Source organism: Amblyomma americanum, chromosome 6 (assembly GCF_052857255.1).
Source record: "Amblyomma americanum isolate KBUSLIRL-KWMA chromosome 6, ASM5285725v1, whole genome shotgun sequence".
NCBI lineage: Eukaryota > Metazoa > Arthropoda > Arachnida > Ixodida > Ixodidae > Amblyomma > Amblyomma americanum.
Window position 1 is genome coordinate 131,157,082 of NC_135502.1, and position 24,025 is coordinate 131,181,106.

General features: G+C 47.5%; 1 protein-coding gene across 2 annotated transcripts in view; it reads right to left on the reverse strand.

Annotated features, from left to right (window-relative positions):
- The window catches only part of LOC144094105 (alpha-mannosidase 2C1-like), a 72,967-nt gene that overhangs the window by 40,870 nt on the left and 8,072 nt on the right, over positions 1–24,025 (reverse strand). For both annotated transcript variants that reach the window (XM_077628016.1, XM_077628015.1), the window contains exons 6-10: positions 20,040–20,167; positions 16,727–16,855; positions 14,556–14,715; positions 13,228–13,373; positions 314–702 (exon numbers count right to left, since the gene is read on the reverse strand). In XM_077628016.1, coding sequence (XP_077484142.1) covers positions 314–702; positions 13,228–13,373; positions 14,556–14,715; positions 16,727–16,855; positions 20,040–20,167 — 952 coding nt within the window. The remainder of the gene's footprint in view (positions 1–313; positions 703–13,227; positions 13,374–14,555; positions 14,716–16,726; positions 16,856–20,039; positions 20,168–24,025) is intronic.

Here is a 24,025-nt window from a genome sequence, read left to right on the forward strand (position 1 = left end):
GGCATTCTTCCGGGCTAGTTGATGAGATTCCATCTGTGGCGGTCAGCTTGAACAGTGGGACCCACGCAGGAAGACGCACAGAATGCATTGCAGAACAGAGAACACACAACCCCTTTGAAGCACATGAGGACAAAGCATGGCTCTTGGAACACCGCCCCAGCCACCTTACAGTATGGGCAATGAGGCGCATACTTCATGAACTGCCGCCCTTTTAGCTCGGATCTGCTGTACTGCAAGCCCCTTAGTGCACAATTGCCGTTGCATTTAAACAAGAATCAGCACTGTGATTTCAGCAACTCTTGTCACAACTCACCAAAGAGTTTCTCCAACGCTCCATCGCTAAGTTGTCGGACCCGCTTGAGTACTCGGGTGTTGATCTTCTCGGCATCGTCACGTGCCTCAGCGATGCAGCTCCCCGGCAGAACGTCATGGAACTGGTTCAGCAGCATGTCCTTCCAGCAGGCCTCAAACTCTTGACCAGGGTAGGGTGCCTCTTTTGGTGCGAGGGCAAACACCACGGAACAGATCATCTCTGCGTCTCTCAATGCCTGCTCACACATGCGGTTAAGCTGCTTGGTCCGTGCATGCGTGGTGTACGTTCCGTTGTGGAGTTCCAAAAAAAGTTCACCCGTCCAATGGCAGAGGTTGCGAGACTCAGCTTCCAAACTTGAAAAGAAGGAGTCGGGGGTGGACAGGGCAACCCTGCGAACAGCAGGCATTGGTTCTTAGCACCCTCTCTGTTCCTCTTTGGTTTGCAGGCTTGAACTCCAAAACAGTGCTTGTACTCAGGGACTCCAGAACTTTTTTTTGAGTGGGGAGGCAGGACATCGAGTTTTAGTTATTTGTTTCTCTATTCCATGCTTTATATGAATAATTATTAAATTTTATTTACTTCTTTGTTTACATTTTTCTATTCCACTGTTAAAAGTGCATTTGTTAACGAATATAAAACGTAAATTAAAATGGGCAACTTTAAAAAGATGTACACATGAGGAGTGATTGACTGCATTAAAAAAAGTTTGCGCCTAGTATGTTTCAATTCTGCAAACCGTGCTCATAAACAGGGGTCAGTCCATCGACTTCTGCTGGGACATGATTGGTCAAGGTTACTGAAATTAAATGATTACGACTGGCTATAAAGCCAACTAGCTCAGCCTCACTGTCCTTTAAATTAACAACGTTCTACAATTGCACCGTTTGTAAGAAATTCAATACGAGTTGGAGACTGGAGCAGTTCGACAAGGTAAGTTGTTGGGCGAGTTGGTTCCGATATTTTATGACTACAGCGCAACGAACGGGACGTAGAAGAAGGACACAGGCAGGGACACAACAGGCAGGGACACAGGCAGGGACTGGAGCAGTGCTGTCCTCTCTGGAGAAATGTTAAGGGGGTGGCGGGGGGGGGGGGGGGGGGGGGGGGGGGGGCGATTCCCTCAGACCCTTGTTCCGGAGTCCCTGTCGGTACTTGCTGTTGTTGCAATGAATCATCACTAGAAAGACCAAAGACCAGTTACAAGAGAGAGACAAGTAGAGTATGCTGCCAACTCTAAAGTGAAGGGCATTGGCAGCTGTAGCCTAGGCTCTTAAAGGACACAGTTAAGAGATTGTGCTCTGCTAGATGCTGGCCACTTGCCTCATAAAGTATCATTCTATATATTTATGCTTCTGGGGGTAAATCTTCCTCTCAGATGCCTTTAGCATCTAAAGTAAACCTTAAATCCTTTCTTACCCCTGGAAATTTATAAATAACAATTTTGCGGCAGTGAGCTTAAAAATTTTTATGCCCACAAATTACACCATTCTAGTTTATCGCAACATATTAAAATGTAACTAACATACCTGTCATTTTACTAAAAAGTATCCCCTTCAGACATGCATTATGTTCTACTATATTGTGAAAAACCTGAACATTTATGTATACCTAGAACCTCAGTTTCACAAAACTAACATAAACGGCTCAAAAACTTCATGAATTCACACACACCACACACTTCCACACCCACAAGATCACAGCCTTACTAAAAAAAAAGTTTAATTATTTTCTTTATTATTAAAAGTTATTTCCGCATTGAAAAGTCAGCTGCAGTGTCCTTTAGTAAAAAATTTCACAGTGTGAGGACAAAGAAGTGACAGCACCAGGCAGCAAGCAGTTTCTAGGCCTGCCGTGCAACTTGGCAACGCCCATCTCTATTTCTTGCTTTTGAAAAGTGATCCTTATTTCCAGGCATGAAATGACCCCCACATACCGTTGAGCAGAGATTTCAAACGTAGCTGGCATCAATGTCTTCGTAAAACCATGTTAGATATTTTGAGAAAAATTTTTTAATCCACAAATGTGTACTCCATGCTGCAAGGGGATAAACAAAATGGTCCTCTACGCATTAAAAAAAATTGAAGGGGACACTTAATTTATTTATTAGTTATTTATTTATTAGTTACCTGCATCGCCCCGCAGGGCATTACAGCAGGGGGGTACAGACTTCATTTATAGGTATAAAGCAATTATTGCAGTGCATGGAAAAATGCTTCGTTAGATGTAATACATACAATGCTCGATGGCAAACTGTTCTAACAAAAAAAGAATAACGCAAGACGTCACCCTTGCAAGAAAATTCTCTGACCTTCAAGCAGTGGTCCAGTCGCTTTGATATATAATGAGGTGCCTGGATATATTGTTCGCGATTTATGCCAGTTTTTGAATAATAAATCTCATGGAAAAATTTCAATCTGATGTACCTTCTACGGTCCTTCAACTCTTGCCAGTTAAGTTTTCGTTTGCTTTCCGTCATACTAACTGGCCAATTATAATTACCAAGAACAAATCTAACTGCCCTATTCTGAATTTTCTCTAATTTTCCTACACACTCAGATGTGTGTGGGTCCCAGCAAACACATCCATATTCAAGTATGGAGCGTACATAACTGAAATACAGCTGTGTTTTTAAGTTACATGGTAAATGGCTAAAATTCCGCCGTAGAAAACCCAAACGTGACGCTGCCTTATTCGCAATATAATTAATGTGCTTATTCCATCGTAAGTCCGATGTAAAAAAGACGCCTAGATATTTAAATGACTTGCTTATGTTGAGAGTAAAATCATTAATTCTATACCTATACTGATGATTAGCACGTTTTCTTGTGAAGATGACGTGAACAGTTTTGTTTATATTTAAGGACATGTCCCCACGTACACACCAGTCTGCCACAGTATCTAAATCAGTTTGCAGGATTTGTGAATCAGAAGTGGAATTTACTACTCTGTAAACAACACAATCATCGGCAAACATCCTGAATGAAGACTGTATGCCAACTGAAATATCATGTATGCCAACTGAAGCTCTGCTTTAAGGGTAAGACGCGATAGCATAATGGGTTAATGCCCATATGTGCAGAACTGGTCATTCTTGACTTTATATTCATAGATCCCTGGGAGTCCTCATACAACAACTGGCGCTGAAGTGCAACAGTTAAGCTCTGCGCCGCTGCCCTACCACCGATGGCGCTTGAGCGACACATCATTAATTTAACTGCTGACTGCCAAGGTGGTCCGTTTGCTCACAATCTGGTGGTCACAAAGTGGGTACGCCACAAGTCATGTGGCCTAGGTGGCCCATTTAGGTTGCAGAAATACTTGCTGTTGGGATAGTTGGTTCATCATAAATTTGAATGGCGCAATGAAACAAACACAGGAAGACACGGAGATAGAAAGAGCGCTCTTTCTGTCTCTGTGTCTTCCTGTGTTTGTCCCATTGCGCATTCAAATTTATCATTTAGGTTGTTTCTCCAAAGATTTTTTGCTCACAATGCCGATGCCGGTGTTTCTGCCTTAATGCTGTTGTGTTAAAAAAAACAACATTGATGACATTCTTCAAACGCGTACATCAGAATATCAGTGCATGGTGTAAGGGGGTTTTTGCATTTCACCGCCATAGCAATGCAGCGACCAAGGACTGGATCAAACCCACAAACTCAAGCTGAGCAGCAGAGTGCTACAGCCACGGAGGCAGCCCAGCTGCTCCTACGTGAGGGACAGAACAGAAATGAGATCACATCCCTCCTCTGCCCGTTGTTGGCACACCCCGGCATCATGAGGGGTGGCTCACTCACACTCATGTCCACTCTGACTCACAACCACTCACTCACACTCATGTTCACTCATACTCACAACTGCTCACTTGCACTCACAGCCACTCATACTCACAACTGCTCACTTGCACTCACAGTCACACCAACTTGCACTCACAACTACTCACACTCATGTCCACTCACAACCACTCACTTACATTCCCACTTCGGCAGTCTTGCACTCACAACTACTCACACTCATGTCCACTCACAACCACTAACTTACATTCCCACTTAGGCAGTCTTGCACTCACAACCAATCACTCACACTCATGTCCACTCATACATGCATCCACTCACTCACACTCGCATCCACCCATACAAACTCACATTCACTCACTGTGAAGTTTGAATGAGATTTACTGCCATGAACGAAGACGCTCATGGCTCCCCTAGCATAGAGTGGTCAGCACAGATGTAGTGATAAGCCACGTGCGGCGTTGTCAGGCTGGTTCTTCAATTTTTAGTTTTGCTGCTCGAAGGAGGTGGTCACTTATTATGCGTCTTGCATTGCCCGAACCAATGTAACGCAATTGTGCTCCATGCTTCCCGCTGAGATGATGAGTGCCTGTTTAGTGACAGCACATAGGGTGCCTATGGTGATTACGAATACTTTTCGTGGCATGGGAAATCAAGTGTTTCTGAGCAGATCAAGTGCATTCCTTCACAGAACGAAAATGTCTGGAATGGGTCACAAGTACAGATTTGCCCCATGGAAAATGGGGTGCATGGGGGAGTGGCCATTATCAATCCCTTTGCAACAACCTCTTGGGCTTACTTTGGGGTATAATAGCTAAGAGTAAGGCTGGTTTCGTCTAACCAGAGCATGTATGCGTCACTGATCTGCGGACATGCTTGCCGTTTAGTACGTCCTGAAGAATGCTTGAGAAACCAGCGCGGTGTACTCGCTCGAAGCCGGTGCGTGCGGTGGCCACATGCACATCTGCCTTGGCATAGGATGTGCTAACACTGCACTTAATTATTGTCCCGCAGTCCGTTGCATCGTTGGTATAGGAAATGTGGTTAGGGAAGACATTTAGCAGTGCACGCCCTTCGGAAACGGTGACAAGGAGGCTTTGCCCTCGCGCAGGATTTTACTGGAAAAAGGCCCATTTTACTGCAAAAAGGCCAAATCCAGAAGTTCTTCGATGAAATCGTAGTATCCGGTTCAAGGGTTCCCCATGCTGTCTAGATATTGTTATGGTGTGGGATGCCACGGGGTGGCCACGGGCCCGCCCAGAGAAATATAGCAGCAGTACGGAGGAGAGCCGGCGAAGCACGACTGGCGGCGGCCAAGCTTTTTCGTTCTATATCCCTCGTGCTAGAGCCGCGCGCTCGCCGCTCGCGCTCGCTCTCCGCCTCTTCTTTTATTCCCGTATCACCTTTCCACCGGGGGGGGGGGGGGGGGGGCGGAGAAGTCAGGCCGTGCTTTGATGCAGGGTTTCCTGGGGCGATGCAATGTGGGCTCGCAGATAGGAAACGGTCACAGTCTTCGTTGAATTCGAAGTGTGTGAGCTGGGCGAAGGTGTCTGCAGTCGCCGAAGAAGGTCCCACACCGGTTAGGCTAACTTCAGGGAGTTTTATGCATATTGAGCGGCGATCCGTTTATGGGACTGCATTGCGTGGGGAAGGCATGGAGCCAGCAGGCGACGACGGCACTGATGAGGACCCGGTAGCTAAGTCGGAGTCACCGCAGGCGCCGTAGACATATCGCTTCATGTTTGAAACATGCTCTGGGAAAATGTGGTGCACACCGCATGGTCGATGCTCTGGCAGGTCTTCGAGGCGGTATGTCACGGGGCCGAGTCGGGCAACGACACGGTAAGGGCCGCGGTATCGGGGCAAGAGCTTTGCGGCACGGCCAGTCGCACGGATGGTGCGGCGAACGAGGACCAAGTCACCGGGCCGGAAGGGGGGATGTGGTGGTGCTGCCGCGTTGGCCGCTTGCACACGCGCGTGAGCCGTGAGGAGGTTGCGCTGGGCGTCGAGGCGGGCGGAATGAAGTCGTTGAGCAGATTCAGTTGGTGACGCAGTAGGATGGGGAAGGCCCAACTGCGCGTCGAGACGGATGGAGGGCGTTCTGCCATAGACGACTGAGAACGGCGTCACATGCGTTGTTTCTTGCGCTGCAGTGTTGACTGCAAAAGCTGCAGCAGAAACAAAACGATCCCAGTTTGTGCGGGACGGAGCGACGTAGGATGCGAGTATATCCGTGAGGGTACGGTTAACACGCTACACGAGGCCATTGCACTGCGGATGATTGACGGATGTAGTGGAATGCGCAATGCCGAAGGAGCGGAGGGCTCGCTCGAATTCATGGGACATAAAGCAGCTCCCACGGTCCGTGATGAGGCGCCGGGGAACACCGTGCCGAAGAACGAGATGCTGTTCCACAAACGCGACGGCATGAGCGGACGACGTGTCTGGAACGGGCAGTGCTTCGACCCACTTGGAGAAGTAGTCGATCGCAACCAGAACGTACCGGTTGCCGGCACGCGTCTTCGGAAACGGGCCCAAATGATCCAGTCCAACCAGCTCGAAAGGTGAACTTGGTGGCGAAAAAGCCTGTGGGGGTGGCTTGGTTACACCTGTGGACGGTTTTCTGTACTGGCATGTCTGGCAGGACGCCACGTATTCCTTGACATCTCTGGACATATTAGGCCACCAAAACCGCTCCGACACTCGTGCGTAGGTCTTGCCGCGACCAAGGTGACCAGCCGTGGGAGCGTCGTGTAAGCCGCGCAAGATTTGCGACCGCAGTGTTGCCGGCACAACTGGCAACCAGATGGGTGGTCGACCACGGAGCCGCTTCACATGACACAAGAGGTTGTCCCTCATTCGATAGACCCGGCGTAGTTGGCGGAGGCCTGCGCCGGCGGCGGTGCCAAGGGAGTGGATTATGGCAGCAATGGCGGGATCTTGCGTTTGTGCAGTCCTCAGGTCCGTCAAAGCCGTCACGGAACAAGGGTGGCGAGAAAGGAAATCGGCATCTTGATGGGCAGAGCCGCGCCGATGCACTATTGTGAAATTGTACTCTTGAAGTTGCAGGGACCAGCGTGCAATCTTGGCATTCAAATGTTTGGCGGACTGCAGCCAAGTGAGAGCGCTATTGTCCGTGACTATGGTGAAGTGACGGCCGTACAGGTAGGGACGGAACTTCTCGACGGCCCAGACAACGGCGAGGCACTCGAGTTCTGAAGAGTGGCGGCGGCGCTCAACGTCGGAAAGCTGGCGGCTGGCATAAGCTAGGACTTTGTGGTCACCAGACTCGTCTTCTTGCAGGAGGACAGCGCCGAGCCCATCTTGGCTGGCATCCGTGTGGAGGACGATGGGGGCCGATTCGTCGTAATGGGCCAATGTAGGAGGCTCGAGGAGGGCGTGCTTGACGTCAAGAAACGCGAGCTGTTGGGCCTGCGTCCAACTCCACGGTGCATTCTTCTTCAGCAGGGCGGTCAATGGAGCGCTGCGCTTGGCAAAGTCCGGAATGAAACGACGGAAATACGAAGCAAATCCAAGGAAACTTTTGAGCTCCTTGGCGGTGGTGGGAGCTTCGTAAGCTGTAAGCGCTTTTAGCTTTTCAGGGTCGGGACGGATGCCATGCCGGCTCACAACGTGACCCAAGTACGTCACCTCCGCGAAACCGAAGAAACATTTTTTTGGTTTTAAGCGAAGCCCAGCAGAGGTAAGGGCTTCGAGGACGAGTTTGAGGCGTCTCTGGTGTTCTTCAAATGTAGCCGCGTAGACAATTACGTCATCCAGGTAGACCAACGCCATAGTCCACTTCAAATGGCCTAAGACCCGGTCCATGAGACGCTGGAAGGTGGCTGGAGCGTTCGAGAGACCGAAGGGCATACGGTTGAACTGGTAAAGGCCGTCGGGAGTCACGAAAGCCGTCTTTTCCGCATCATCGGGGTGAACAGGCACCTGCCAGTAGCCCGAGAGCAGATCTAGCGTGGAAAAATAACGGGCCCCCTTCAGGCGGTCAAGCGCATCGTCGAGGCGAGGCAGCGGGTACACGTCGCAATTAGTAATAGCATTTAGCTTCCGATAGTCAACGCAGAAGCGGAGTGTTCCATCCTTCTTGCGCACAAGGACGACAGGGGAGGACCAAGGGCTACAAGAAGGGGCAATGATTCCCTGGTCAAGCATGTCGCACACGTGCTGCTGGATGACTCTCCGTTCGGCTGGCGCTACACGGCGAGGTTGGTGATGAACGGGCCCGCGGTTTTCGGTGTTGATCCGGTGTTGAGCCCAGGAAGTGCACCCGAGTTCACCGGCGCTGAGAGCAAGGCAACTGCGATGCTCGAGCAGCAAGGCCTTCAGAGAGGCGAGCTCCGCGCAGGTCAGGCTGGGTCCAAAGTTAAATTCTTCCCATGATAGGATCGCCGGCGCTGGAGGGTGGCGAGGCGGGGCTTCAGGTTGCAGAGACGCCACTGGTGACCCGGGGTCCAAAACTGAGGCTGTACCCAATTGCGTGCCGGGAGTCAGCGCGAGAGGTACGCTGCTGATGTTGAGTATAAATACGTGGGCCTCTCCTTTGAGCACAGGCAGAAGGCTTCGAGGGGAGGTCATCTGACGGGCTGGAGCTGAACACCGGATGGGTTCGAACAGCACGTCTGCTGTGACCGGACTGTCGAGCTTGGCATACACCCACGTTGCCGCACCCGGTGGCAGGGTCACAGCGGACGCCACAGTCACGGTAGTGACGTCGAACGGCTTGACTCGACACGGCCACTTCGTCGCGAGGTCACGCAGAGATGCTGAGGCACGCTTGGTCGCCGACACCAGGGACTGCCACAGGGCGACATTGAGGCTGGAAACCCGGCTAAGCCAGCCCGGCCCACAGAGAGTTCGGCTCGCCCGTGGTTTGGTTCTAGTAAAATTAAGGACGACTCCGGCTTGCTGGCACCACCCGCACCCGAGGACCACTGGCCAAATAGGGCTGTCTGCGACAACAAACTCGGTGGAGATGGTATTTCCGAGTGCTGTCAGGTTGACGACGACACGTCCGACATGCTCCACAGGGGTGCCGTTAAAAGTTAAGAGCCGGGTTTTGGCGGCTGGCAGAAGCAGGTGGGGCGCGTTAGCAACAAACGATTTGTGCAGTACATTGACAGCCGCTCCAGTGTCAACCAAGGCCTTTACGTGCCGGTCAAGCAGGGCGACGTCGACGAGCACGTAAGGAGCATCAGTGGTAATCGGAGCCGACGAAAGGAGGGGACGCGGAGAACGAAGGAGTGTGGGGACGGACGCCAAATCGTTTCCCGACGTTGGAGGGCCGGCACAGTCCCTCGCGTAGTGTCCCCGCAGGCCGCAGCGGAAGCAGGTCATGCGGACGTCGTTACGCAGGCGTCGGATAGAGGCCGCAGTTGGGGCTGCGGACCGAGGAGCCTGCACCCGGACGCTGCGCTCGGCAGACGGTGGCGACCCCCGCGTGGCCAGCAAAGTCAATTCCGCCTCGATGGCGAGCGCCATGGCGGCGCGGACGGAATCAGGACGGCCAGAGCGGACCAAGCGCTGCACCTCGGGGAGTCGGATGGCGTTGACAAACGCCTCGGTGCCGACCAGGGCCACGGCGTTCTGAGGCGCTCCCGGCAGCGACTGCAGAGCCAGGCGCTCAATGGCGGCGGCGAGGTCCTGGTACGTCTCCCCGGGCTCTTGACGGCGGGCTCGCAGGCGGTGGTACTGCACACGGGGTTGACCTGAGGCACCATAGTGGTCGGCGAGGAGGCCCGCCAGAACAGTGTAAGAGCCCAGCTGGTCGGGCGGCACGTTCTGCAGCAGCTCGGTGGCGCGGCCCCTCAGTTTTGCAACGAGCATCCATGCCTTCATTTGCTCGTCCCAGCCTCTCGCTGCCGCAATACCGTCCAGCTGGATGCGGTAAGCATCCCACGAGATGGTGCCGTCAAATGTGGGCAATTCCACAACGTCCAACGAACACTGCGGCGAGGACGCACCCGCGCCGAGCACGCCATTGGCGGCCACGACCGCAGGCCCAGCGACGGCAGTGCCGTAAACAGCGGCGGCGGGGACGCTCAAAGGCACCTGACCTGTGCTCGGCTCGGCTGGCACCAGGCGACGGAGTTCGCGCCGGAGAGCTTCCATCTCCCCAGCCTGGGCAGTCAGACGGGCCTCCCATGCGTCCATCCGTTGGGTGACTGTATCCAGGAGGCGCTCAACACCGGCGTCCGGCTGCTGCGAAGAGCCGAGCCTCTCCGAGCGCCTAGGTCTAGCGGCGCCGGCCGCCGCGTCGTCGGCGCTATCGGCTGGTGGTGGACTCCTGTCGTCTGGCACGTCGGGTGCTTGATTCTGGGAGCGGGTGAGCGGCATGATCCCACCGCTGCCACCAAAATGTTACGGTGTGGGATGCCACGGGGTGCCACGGGGTGGCCACGGGCCCGCCCAGAGAAATATAGCAGCAGTACGGAGGAGAGCCGGCGAAGCACGACCGGCGGCGGCCAAGCTTTTCGTTCTATATCCCTCGTGCTAGAGCCGCGCGCTCGCCGCTCGCGCTCGCTCTCCGCCTCTTCTTTTATTCCCGTATCAATATCAATGTGGAAAGAACTGCCAACATCAGAATGTGCAAACGAAAGTTATTATACTTACAATATTAAAAATACAAAGATCAAACAAAATCGCATTTCATACACCCATTTCCCTCCCAATGCCGAAGACAGGGCACCACAAATCAGAATCGCACCTTGCACACATGCAGTGGAAGCTTGCACGCGGTTAATGACCTGCTTGCCCAGTCCAAAAAAAAAAACAATTGGAACCAAATGGGTTCCCAACTGGATCCAAATGGTTCCAATTGGACTAAATGAGTTTCCAAATGGCTCTATATGAAATGGCATTCCAATTGGACCATCAAAATGAGCTCCCAATTGGACCAATTTATTTCCCAACTGGTTCCAATTGGACAGTCCAAGTTGAGTGCCAGGTGAACATAGTTTAATATTGGTAGGTCACGTTCCAATTGTATACTCAGTTGGATCAGTCTTTGCCAACTGGTGAGCCCCATTGGTCTTACCAACTGCATCCAAATGGTCTGTGAAACTGCACCTAGTGTATCCATGTGAACACTTGAATATTTGATAAACACAGCAAAACTAATATGGTTCCTATAGTAAGACCTATCTGTTGCTTAATTTCCTTAATTGTTTACATCATTTGTGCTACGTCTGCAGTCAAAATTAATTTAAATAACTGCACTTATCTGGTATGTGCCGCTAGCCCATTTATAAGAGTCCCACATACAGGGTATATAAGTGGGAGCAAAAACTTGTTTTGCATACGTGGATGCGTGTTGGGCTTATGTTAAGTGTGTGGCTATACTGTTACTTGAGTGTGATGTGTGATTGATTTGATTTCCGTAAAAGCATGTATAGTTGTCATATTTAAATTGCTTTGCAAAAACTTGGTATAAGACAGAATGCCTTTCAGCATGCAGACCTCACAAATCAGTTTTTCTTTTGCACCTTAATATCTCTCACATTGTGTATTTTGTACAGCTTAATTGAGAGGTTCATTTTCTAAAAGTTTTCTGGATGCAATAACTGCCTGAATGAGACCTAATGAGTGCTATTGCTCACATTCCAATTGGCCTAACTAGTCCAAATGAGTACTAATTTACGATCGGAAATTTGCAATTGGTACCAACTGGAAATTTTTCGATTTAAGTCAATTGTTTTTTTTTTTTTGTTTTTTGCTGGGAGGGCAGTGTGCAGCAGCACAAATTGCCAGCGTCGTCGTTCCGCGTGCATGCTGCAAACAAGAGAGGTGCGACAAAAAGGTGGGACCACAATAGGGGGAGCCACCCTCAGTCTCCCGTTCTCTGCTTGTCACATTTTTAGCTATGGCGTCCGTCGGACGGCTTTTCATTAGCTGCCTTGTCAGCATCAGCAGTTTGAACAGCAGTGCTCGCTTCCACGACACTTTTTAAGCGAAATGAAAACTGTCGCCGCTAGCTTGATTTTTATTTGATTTCATTAAGTTCGAACTGTACGTCCAACCAAACAAAATGGGAGAAGCCGATTTGGTTGCCCCTCATATCCACTACCGAAAATCGCCACTACGTTTCGTCACCACTGGCACAAAACAAGCACTTCTGGAGCAGACTAAAACATTAAATATCGCCATTTTAGCTATCTCCTTGGGCGTCCAAGCATCACCATGCCCCATGCTATGTATAAAAAAAAAATAAAAACCACATGCCTGATTTGCACCATAGAGCTCCTTCAAATAAATGATTAAAACAACCTCTGGTTTTACTGGAAAGCACGCTTGATTTTCATGCCGTTTCGAGGCTTGAGCCAAGCCGGTGTAGTTCGGGAAGCCATGCCAAGCAGGTCACTTTCCTCGGGCGGGCAATGGAAGGCCCTGCTGGCTCCAGGTCAGGTTCAATCAAATAATTACGGCCAGTGTGGAGCTCTACCATGCACGCACCCGGGCACAGAAAAAAACCTAAGCGTCCTCTGCAATACTCGAGATCCCACCTTGCGCTAATTACAGCTGATAAGCAGACATTCATTTCAGCAGCAAGCATTGGACCTCTGCATATATGAGCTCAAGCTGTGTAGGAGGCGTGACAAGAGACATGCATCTTACTGGCGGTGGCAATGCGAATGTTGATCAAAGGACCCGACATAACCCATAGCGGCTCATTGCAGCCATGAAAGGCATGCGCCCATGGTGAACAGGAACGAAAGACTGCTGTTCCCGTACAAGTGAAATCCTCTGCTTCGATTGTCCAAAGATACCATCATGCTACCCCGCCCTCACGCGCCCTTGGCAGTGAATATCTGCGTCCCTCAGCTGTCAACAACATGAAAAAAGCTAAGCAGATACAGTCATCACAAAGAACATATGGCGAACTTCGCTGTCACGTCTACCCACCATCCACATCCTCTCGCCACTCACAAAAACTCACATCCACTCACCACTCATCTCTACTCAGACTCACATCCGCTCACTCACACTCACTTGCACTTGTGTCACTCACATACGTGAGTGTGAGTGATGCGATAAGAGTGCACCCATGAGTGCGTGTGCTGACGTATGGTGGCTGGTCAAAAGCTGCGTGACAGGGGAACGACAGCTCACCTAGGAAGCCCACTGACGTCTTGCAGTCTTTCGCGACGCCGAAGCATGCCCTCAGTCGGACCACCACCTCCGTCTCCGTGGCCAAAGAGAAGCACGCTGTGTGACACCCTCCCTTTATCCTCCAGGTTTGTAACGGACTTCAGCACCTGGTCGGTTGATGGAGGACAAAAAAGTTGCATTCTACAGAGGCAGGTGCTCAAGAGGACAGAGAAGCCTTCTTGGCAACTAGATTTCTCCATGCAAGGCTACAAGCACTGGATTTCTGTGGTGCTACATAGTGAAATGCACTAGTCCCTGCCGGCATAAACAAGCATTCACAGTGGAGGCAGTTTCGTCACTTGCACAAATTCTGACACAAAGAGGAATATTAAAGGATATGCACATGATAAACTAGTGAGAAAACTTGTCTGTATTAATCAATAAAGGAGAACAAAACGACATGGAGACCAAGAAAAGCAGTCACATAGGTGTGCCTGCTGTTGTCATCCTCGTATTGTTTGCAGCTGCACCTCTTGTACAGACAATTACCCCGTTACCTCAACTACATGATATCGTTAAATAATGCATTAGTCCTATGCAGCTACGACATACACATAGCAATTCACACATGGCTTCAAACTCGCAATGCTAAGAGATGACATAGACATGATGCCATCCTCTTAATGACCTGTAATATACCATATTTACTCGCGTAATGAGCCCACTCGCATAATGTATCCACCCTCACTTTTTCTGGTAAGAGGTTACTGTTTTTAACCCCGTGTAAAAAAAGCACACCTGACCTGAAGGGCCGGTGTTCAGCATGTTCACTTTACCTCACCGCGATTGCACCGTGATTGGCCGGTGCCGTCAATCATCAAAATCATCACATCACATTGTGATACAGTAAGCACTTTTGAAAAGAACAATGCTGAACACCGGCAACGGGCCCACTGGTGACATGGTGACGACACTTGTCGACTGTGCGCTTTGTTGAAGGAAGCACGGACGGGAAGGTGAGCAAGCAGATGAACAGATGGACAGGTGGGCAGGCGGACATATATGAAATTTCAACTCTTACAAAAAAATCTTTCTAAACTTTTTTTCCCCGTGTAATAAACTCTGCCCCCAAACTGATATCAACTTTTGTGGAAAAAAAGTGGGTTCATTACACAAATGTATACAGTAAATTCCACTGCCCTACTCTGCATCGCCTTCTAAGCAGTCAAAGAGAAAACAAGAAGCTCCATAGATGAAAGCAAGACATACTACCAGACATGAAAAATGCTCATGAGACAATGAGGGCTCAAGCGGTTACAAAATGTGCATGAAAATCATGCAGTTATCACCTCAGCCACCCGCACTTCAGCCCCATAAGTATCGGCAGGTGCAAAGTGTGCGAGGACAGTGCTGCCGTCCAAGCCTTCCCAGAGGAAGCTATGATGGGGGAACTTGTTCACCAGGTTCCAGCTCAGCTTCTGGGTGAGAAACCGGGAGACACCACAGATCCTGCACAGCATGAGAAGCACTGACCAGTCAAAGGTCATGCATGGGTTCTTTCAGGTCAGTCGACGGACAGCAATGACAGCAAAACTTAGATTAGATTATGTACAGCAAGCTCCCACAAAGACACCCGTCACCAAACATCTATGATATACCGTATTGGCATGAATATAACGTTAGGGGGAGTTCGAGGCACCAGAAAAATGAAAGAATACATATATACGATTACTATGATTATTACTAGCAGTACTAGTATTATTATGATCGTAACGTGGCCTCAAACCATTCAGGCCAACCTCACATTAAGAGCTCAAGAAAACGGAAAATGCACGCAAAAATACGGAAGCTAAGGATACGTCGATATCTGCCAAGGCAACATCTAAAAAAAGAAATTGGAGGGGCCACTAAAGCTTCGCTTTAAAGATATGACACAACAGTGTTAAGGGGTTAATGCCCATATATGCAGTCATTCTCTACTTTACACTCATAGATTGCTGGGAGTCCTCATACCATTACTGGCATAGTGATGCATGCAGCGGTTAAGCAATAAGCCACTGCCCTGCAATGGCAGGTGCTGCCACTGGTAGGGCTTGTGAGATACAGGTTGCTCTTTCTGAATAACCAATCATTTATTTTATTGCCACCTACCACAATGGGCAGGTGATGATGATGTCCCAAGGTAACGTCTAGGGATTTCTCTAACCCGGATTTTTCGCTCATGCCGCCGCCAGTTTTTCCGCTGAACAGGACCATTAATGCTATTGGCTTAACACGCCAACATCGTCAACACGCCAACACACCAAACATCGCCAAACACACTAACAAACACATCACTGAGAACAACAAAGCTTCTTACAGCCCCCCATGTACCTGCAGCCACCATCACTGCCATGCTGCCACAGCTTTGTGTTTGCCGAGTCCAGTGCTGTTCACACACTTTTCTGTCCCTGCCAAACTCAGCTTTTTCAGTGCCTTCGTGTTCAAAAAGGCTCGTACCACCATTTTTCTGTGTCCGAAAACCACCCTCTCCTTCGCCAGCGTGAGCTGTGGGCCTTGCCCCTAGGTCATCAGAAAATTGGCGTTTCCTCATAGCTCACAAGCCTGGTGGTGAATGAAATGAACGGTCGCGCAAACAAGGACACTAACGAGAAAGAGACACTCGTTATTCTGGTGGTAAATGTCAACATAGAGCCAAAAAAAAAAAATGCACTTATTCTACGAATATACGCGGGGTGTGCTCTGAAGCACATAATCTGAAAAAGAGAAACTCTCGTTATATTCATGTAAATACAATTTCTAATTTCTCTGCTAATTTCTCATTTATTTATTTACACATTCCATGCTATTTAAAACCCTTCGTATAAATTTTCACGCTGCTTTAAACAGTTCGTCAAAATTGGCAGCTGTAGCCAATGGCATTTAAAGCATGCTCTCACACTTACAGGCAGCTTCAGTTTGCAATGTTTTACAGAAATTCTCCACATACGATGCTCCCAATGTTTATTGGCCAGACTCGGACTGAGACAGTTTGGGAGGCACGAGGATGAGGGCAAGGGAAAAGGATGAGGACATGCAAAAGCACAGTGAAGGCCATATAGTAAGTGATACTGGTCTGGAAAACTGGCTTAGCACCCCAGCACCACTGGCTAGTCCCAATTCAGGAGCTAAAAGAGGCAGTGAATTCTTCACTTTTGATAAAACTCAGATAATCCCACCGACAATGCATGCACTACTGAACAACAAGGTTAAACAGAAAAGAAAAACAACAAAGGCATGCATTATCCTTCTCCTGATGCCTGTTTTTAAATTTTTTGAGACATCCTAAACACAATAACGTTACCTCGTCAGTCACATGTTGGGAGCTTCATCGCGAATGAGTGCTACCAGTTTACTGAAGGCCATTTGTGCATACTATTTACTTCGATTTGTAAACAGCCCATGTAAACAGCCCAGTACTGTAGATTTACATCACAGTGGAAAACCTTGATTTGGAAGGAATGCACTATGAAAATGTTACCTCATGATCTGAGGAAGTTGCGCTGAGTAGCCAAAGGTGTCCGGGAGCCAGAACTCCTTGCACTGGCTGCCAAACTCTTTCTCAAAGAAAAGCTGTCCGTACAGGAACTGCCGCACAAAGCTCTCTCCACTGCAATGTAAGTGAGTTACGGTCATTGGCATGACCACGTTCACTGTTATGCCGCTATTACACTACTACATCATGTTAAGGAAAAGAAATTGCAGAAATAAATGCTGTACCCTATATACAAGATTTGTTTGTGGTACTAACAGCTACAGCAAAACATAAATCAATCAGTTTGTAGTGGACTCAAAAAACTTGAGCTGAATGTGCATTTCAAGAATCATGAAATCGTCACCATCAGCCTGACTACGCCCACTGCAGGACAACGGCCTCTCCCATATCTCCCCAATTAACATTGTCCTGGACCAGCTGCGGCCACCTCATCCTCGTAGACTTATCCGCCCACCTAGCTTGCTGCTGCCCCCTGCAGTGCTTGCCTTGTTTTGGAATCCAGTACGATACCCTTAACAACCTACAATTCTCTTGCTTCACATTACATGCCCTGCTCAAGCTCATCTGTTCTTCTTGATCTCTTCTAGGACGTTATTAGCCCGTTTGTTCCCTCGCCCACCCACTCTGCTCTCTCCTGTCCCTTAACACTACGCCTATCATTTTCCGTTCCATAACTGGCTGTGTTGTCCTCAATTCATGAAATGTGCACTGACATACCAGAAATATGTAAGCATTGAAGACATGGACGGTCGCTGATCACATAGTCAATGAACGTGTACGATCATACCCATCTCGTGAAAACAGGCACAAGTGGCTGCTTTGTTGCCTCTCATGCCACCTCTCACAACACCATCATTTACCAGCACATATGCGTAGCAGTTTTCAGGAGCACTATAACACAGCACCATTTACCCACGCGAACATTCGTATCCAGCTCCCACTGCAATAATTGACTCTTTTGCTTCCCTCTCCATGGATTTCAAGCAGGCAGAAATTGCACCGCACACTCTTCCACAAGTGATCAGAGACAGCCTTGATCATCTCACGCAATGCACCAACCACATAGTACAGTGCTATTCATCTTCAGCTGGAGGATTAAAAATAATCCACGTGAACTACTGGCCTATTTGCACCCAAATATTGTACATGAAGTAGTATATTAAGGTCTGTTTGGCTTGAGAAGCAACTCGATGCTGATCATGGCCTATACTGTCTGGAACCGTCTAGAAACTGCTATCGACCAACTCCTGCTTGTTACAAAAGCAAGCCAAGTGGTGAATTTGACAGGTGATGCCGTCTGCAAAGGAACGCAGCAACCGACACACAGAAAAGCTCTCCCCTTGTTGTAGGACCAAGATCCATGGCATGGATGCATGGTTGACATCGGCAGGTGACGCCACCTACCAAATTCATACTTTGGCTCACTTTTGTACAAACAGGAGTCATAGTCGGCAGCAATGTCTCAACGATTCTGGACAATCAAAGGAATCGTCAACAATGAAGTGATTCTCAAGAAAAATAGAGCACAGTATGTTGCATCTTGCACAGTCAGCAGAGTCCTTTAAGAAAAACTTATTTGTTTGTCTTATACCTAAATAATCTGCGGTTCGCTGAGTACATTGCCATGCTGAGTCACTCAGGAGGCGAACTGCAGATACAATAAGTTAGGCAGAGCCAAACGGTGGGTCTAAAAATTAACATGCAGAAAACCAAAGTAATGTTCAATAGTCTAGCAAGGGAACAGCAGTTCACAATTGGAAGCGAGGTGCTGGAAGTGGTAAGGGAATGCGTCTACTTAGGGCAGGTAGTGACTGCTGATCCGGATCATGAGAGGGAAATAACTAGAAGGATAAGAATGGGGTGGAGTGCATATTGCAGGTTATCTCAGATCATCAATAGCAGGTTGCCAATATCCGTCAAGAGAAAAGTGTACAACAGCTGTATCTTACCGGTGCTCACCTACGGGGAAGAAACGTGGAGGCTAACGAAAAGGGTTCAGCTTAAGTTAAGGGCAACGCAGCGAGCCATGGAAAGAAGAATGATAGGCGTAACCTTAAGAGACCGGAAGTGGGCAGAGTGGGTGAGGGAACAAACACGGGTTAATGACATCTTAGTCGGAACCAAGAGGAAGAAATGGGCTTGGGCAGGGCATGTGATGCGAAGGCAAGATAGCCGCTGCTCCTTAAGGGTAACGGAGTGGATTCCAAGAGAAAGTAAGCGTAGCAGGGGGTGGCAGAAGATTAGGTGGGTGGATGAGATTAAGAAGTTTGCAGGCATACGGTGGGAGCTGTTGGCAAAAGACAAGGTTAATTGGAGAAACATGGGAGAGGCCTTTGCCCTGCAGTGGCCATAGTCAGGCTGATGATGATGATGATCAGAAGCTCATCTTAACGGAAGTGCCCCTACAAAAGAAATGTGAGCATGCTAGGTGTGTCCATATAATTTTACATGAAAACAATGAATAAGCCTTTGTGAGAGAGAGTACACTTACAAATACAGCATGTATTGCACTATGCATGAAGTGAGCTGAAGACACGAGTATGAAACAAGCTCTTGTCCTCGTACTTCACATAACATTGGCCCAGTTTTCTTTCTGCGTGGCATATTTTTTTCCAACTGTATCCTACAGCAGCTGCTATCTGAGTGTGTGTGCATTTTTTTTCAACATTTTTGCTTCCCGCCTTGCTCCAAATGCGAGCTACGGAGGTGCCCAGCAGTGTAGCAGTGCGTCTCTCTTTTATCTCGCTCCTTCTGCTGAATAGCTGCTACCAACTCCATGAGCAGGCACACTATGCACCTTTCCTTATACCGCAGGCAATGCACATGGGGCCAACATCTGGCCAGCTCTGTGCTACGATAACAAGCGCTATAGCAAAAAATGGCCCTAGAGCTTTTCCCAGTATAGTTCATCTTAAGCAGACTTTTTGACATTGAGTCCTGTGGGAAACCAATCAAATGGTCTCACATTGCTCATCTTACCTGAGAGTTCGTCTTAACGAGAGTCTACTGTATTCTGGCGGAAATCAACGAGCAGTTTGCAAGTAGAAATTTTTTTAATCCTCCAGCCAAACTGTACATTACAGTTCAACCTCGTTATAATGAAGTTTAAGGGGTCTGGCGATTACTTCGTTATAGCGATAACTTCGTTATAGCCCGGATTGACAGAGCTTCCAAGGGGACTGGTCACTTCTTCGTTGTATCCATTATTTCGTTATATGCCGTTTCGTTATAACAAGGTTCAACTGTACAGGCAAAATGGCTATAAGAAAACAAAGACCAAGATCAGCAGCTTGCCCACCTGGGCAGGTTTCCATCCATTTCAACCCAGGTGCCACCAACCGGAATGAACTGCCCTTTCTTTGCGTACTGCTGAATTCTCTCAAACAGTGACGGGTAGTCTTCTTTCACCCAGGAAAGCTGCTGAGCCTGCAACGTAAAATGATGCTCGATTGGTAAAACTCTATAGAATGATGCGTGAAACGCAACAAGACATCCAAAAGACTGTTCATTAATAATGTCGGCTAAGCGATTTCTGCCACACAAAGCTGTGAAAGTAAGCAGCAATAAAAACACAACAAAAGTATTTTGCTATGGTGTAGGCCCAACATCTGCGCATTCCTCCCTGATATATAGAATAAGATAGAATAGATAGAATAAGATAGAATAAGCAAAAGGGGCGGCGGAGTATTAATTGCAGTTAATAATAACATTTTGTCTTTCCTTGTGGATATTCCATGTGAACTGGAAATCATATGGGTAGCAATAGCATCCCGCCTCGGTAACACTGTCTTAGGCATCTGCTACAGGCCCCTGGACTCCCCTGCCACGTTTGTCGCTGACCTACATGACAATATCACGGCTATTCGAACCAGATTTCCTAAATCTGGCATTTTCTTGTTCGGGGATTTTAATTACCCAGACATTGATTGGCTGAACCTATGTTCACATTCATCTGCCTCTAATGAGTTCATGCAGCTAACACTCGACTTTTCCTTTGTTCAACTAGTCAATGCTCCAACACGCGATGCTAATATTTTAGACCTTATTTTATCATCTGCTCCCGAGAGGGCTAGTGATATATCTTATAATGACAAGTTCAGTGATCATCAGCTTCTTCAGTTATCGATTAATGCCCCTTATTACTCACGCCGCACCCAACCAAAACAGATTCTAAATTACAGGAAGGCTGACTTTGATGCTATTAATCGTTGTCTCGAGCATTTCTCCGAAATTTTTGTGCGTGATTTTTCATCCCGGTCTGTTAACGAAAACTGGACTTTGTTCAAAGAAAAAATAGCGAAACTGGTGCGCAAACACATTCCGAGAATAACATTACGGGTCAACATATCTAAACCTTGGTATAACAATTCCTTACGAGCATTGAAAAACAAGAAAAAACGCCTTTTCAGAGCGGCGAAACGATTGCGCACTGATTCTGCGCATGCTGAGCACAGACTGTGTGAAGCATCATACTGCCATGCCATCCGGAAGGCCAAACATAAATTTTTATCACAGGACCTTCAATCGCTCATAAAAAATAACCCCGCAAAATTTTGGAAAACAATTTCCCCGTCACCCATGTCGGACACCATTTCATTGCTTGATGAAAACAAATGTCCAATACCCCAAGAGAACTGTCCAGTCACGTTTAATGACTACTTCACATCAGTATTCACTACCGAAGACTATTCCAACCTACCTCAACCCCAAGAACTCAATTACCCATTCATGACTACAATAGATATAACAGCAGAAGGCATAGCGTCTCTAATTAACAGTCTTAAGGTATCAACTTCCTCAGGGGTAGACGGAATAAATACAAAAATTCTCAAACACACCATACATCCCTCTAGTATCATTCTGTGTCATATTTTCAGGCAATCTTTAGCAACCGGCGAAATTCCTTATGACTGGAAGATTGGCAAAATAATCCCTGTTTACAAATCTGGCGACAAAAACACAGTTATAACTACCGCCCCATATCACTAACGAGTATTCCATGTAAGTTACTTGAACACATCGTTGCATCTAACGTCGCGCGCCATCTCGAGAACAATGATTTCTTTTTCCCATGCCAGCAAGGATTCAGAAAAGGGTTTTCCTGTGATACACAACTAATTGAACTTACCAGTGATTTATTCAAGAACATGGATGAAAACTACCAGACTGACTGCATATTCATTGACTTTTCCAGAGCGTTTGACCGTGTTGCCCATTGTCGCCTTATAGCTAAAATATCGTCGCTTAATTTAGATTCGCTAACTGTCTCCTGGATCCGGAACTTCATATCTTTTCGTAAGCAGTTCACGGTAACAAACAACTTTTCATCACCCCTTAGTGACGTCACTTCTGGCGTCCCTCAGGGAAGTGTTCTCGGTCCCTTATTATTTTCAATTTTCATAAATGACCTGCCATCGCATCTTACATCATCGGTCCGACTGTTTGCCGATGACTGCATAATTTATCGCCAAATCCGCTCAACCACTGACCATGCAATTCTTCAGCAGGACCTTGAATGTGTAACTAACTGGTGCACATCATGGGAAATGACACTTAATACTGACAAATGTAAAATCATGACAGCTAGCCGGAAGCATTCAAACTCGCTATTCACTTATTCCCTTAACAGTGTCACACTATCCCGCACGTCTTCCTATAAATACCTTGGCGTTTATCTGACTTCAAATCTTTCTTGGGCGGAACATATTCAATGCATAACTGCTAAAGCATCGCGCACGCTTGGCTACCTGATAAGAAATCTTCATAGCGCACCTGTTTCTACACGCAAGCTAGCATACTTAACATTTGTCCGTCCCCAACTCGAATATGCATCAGCCATCTGGTCACCACATCAGGCTTATTTAATTCATTCACTCGAAGCAATTCAGAACCGTGCAGCGCATTTTATTTCTCACGACTACAACCGTCATTCCAGCGTAACAAGCATCAAGTTATCTTTATCGCTAACAAGTTTACAGACACGTAGGGATATCGCACTTCTTTGCTTACTACAGAAACTAATATACAGTCGTCACGCGTCCACACTGCCACTTACACGCCCAATGCGCACTTCACGTCGCCTACATAATAATCTTAGCTTCCAACGTCTATTCGGCCGAACACTCGCGTTTAATTCTTCTGCTTTGCCACGTGCTATCAAGTGTTGGAATGGCCTTCCGGATTGCATTGCTACCATACGTGACCCATTAATCTTCAAAAACGAATTGACCACCTTCATGCATCCATGATATTGTACATAAATTGTTTTCGTATGTGTTGCCAAATCCATGCAGTGCCACTATTTGTTTGCTGTTTTTCCTCTGTGTCAATATATTACGGTTTTTTTTTCATGTACGGTGTAATCATTGTTTGCAGTCCAATGTATTTAATATTGTTTATTTTTTGTTCTTTCCACTTTGTACCATCTTTTGTCTGCTAAATATTGTAACCCCTCCCCTCACACAATGTTCCAAGTGTGGAACCTGTGAGGTATTTGTATAAATAAATAAATAAATAAATAAATAAATAAATAAATAAATAAATAAATAAATAAATAAATAAATAAATAAATAAATATAAGGCCTAAGGAAGCAATAAATTCAGCAGCTTTCACAATAGAAATTATTCGCAGACACCAGCCGAAAATACCAAACTTGCAATAAGATGTCACCACAACCGTGCCTGCAAGGCACTGTGCAAAAGTAACCTTGAAATGTCACTTTGTTATGGACACACAGTATAGCAGCTGTTAGGCACCACCAATTCTTAAGGCAGCTTTGTTGAAAAAAAAAAAAATCTAGAGACAGCATTCTACTGGTTTCAAGGAGAGAATTCATCACAACCAAAGCAACATTCACAGCAGAAACCAAAAGTCTGCCTCTTCCTGGGGATCTGAAAGTTATGCTAAACAAGGTTGTGTGTCGTGGATAAAATCAGGGCCCTGTCCAGCCCCTTTTCGCTTGTTTTGAGAGGTCAGAACAACACTCTCCTACTCAGTAAAGTACTGGTGTGGCACCCTGTCTTTCTCCACTTTCCTGCAATATTCAAGCTGAAACAGATGCTTCAAAGTCAATAAATTAAAGGGCTATTAGGCTTGACTCAGCCTGAATGACGGCCGTTTTCATAATACGTTTCTGTGGCCTATCTCACAAAGAGAAATGTTCTTACAAAAGAGCAAAGCAAAAGATGCATATAGTGATTTCCACTGCAACTAATAAGTGCGCAAGTAACTGCGTGAAAGAGGCTTGCAAATTATTTAATTACAATGACAGAAGAGCAAGAAGT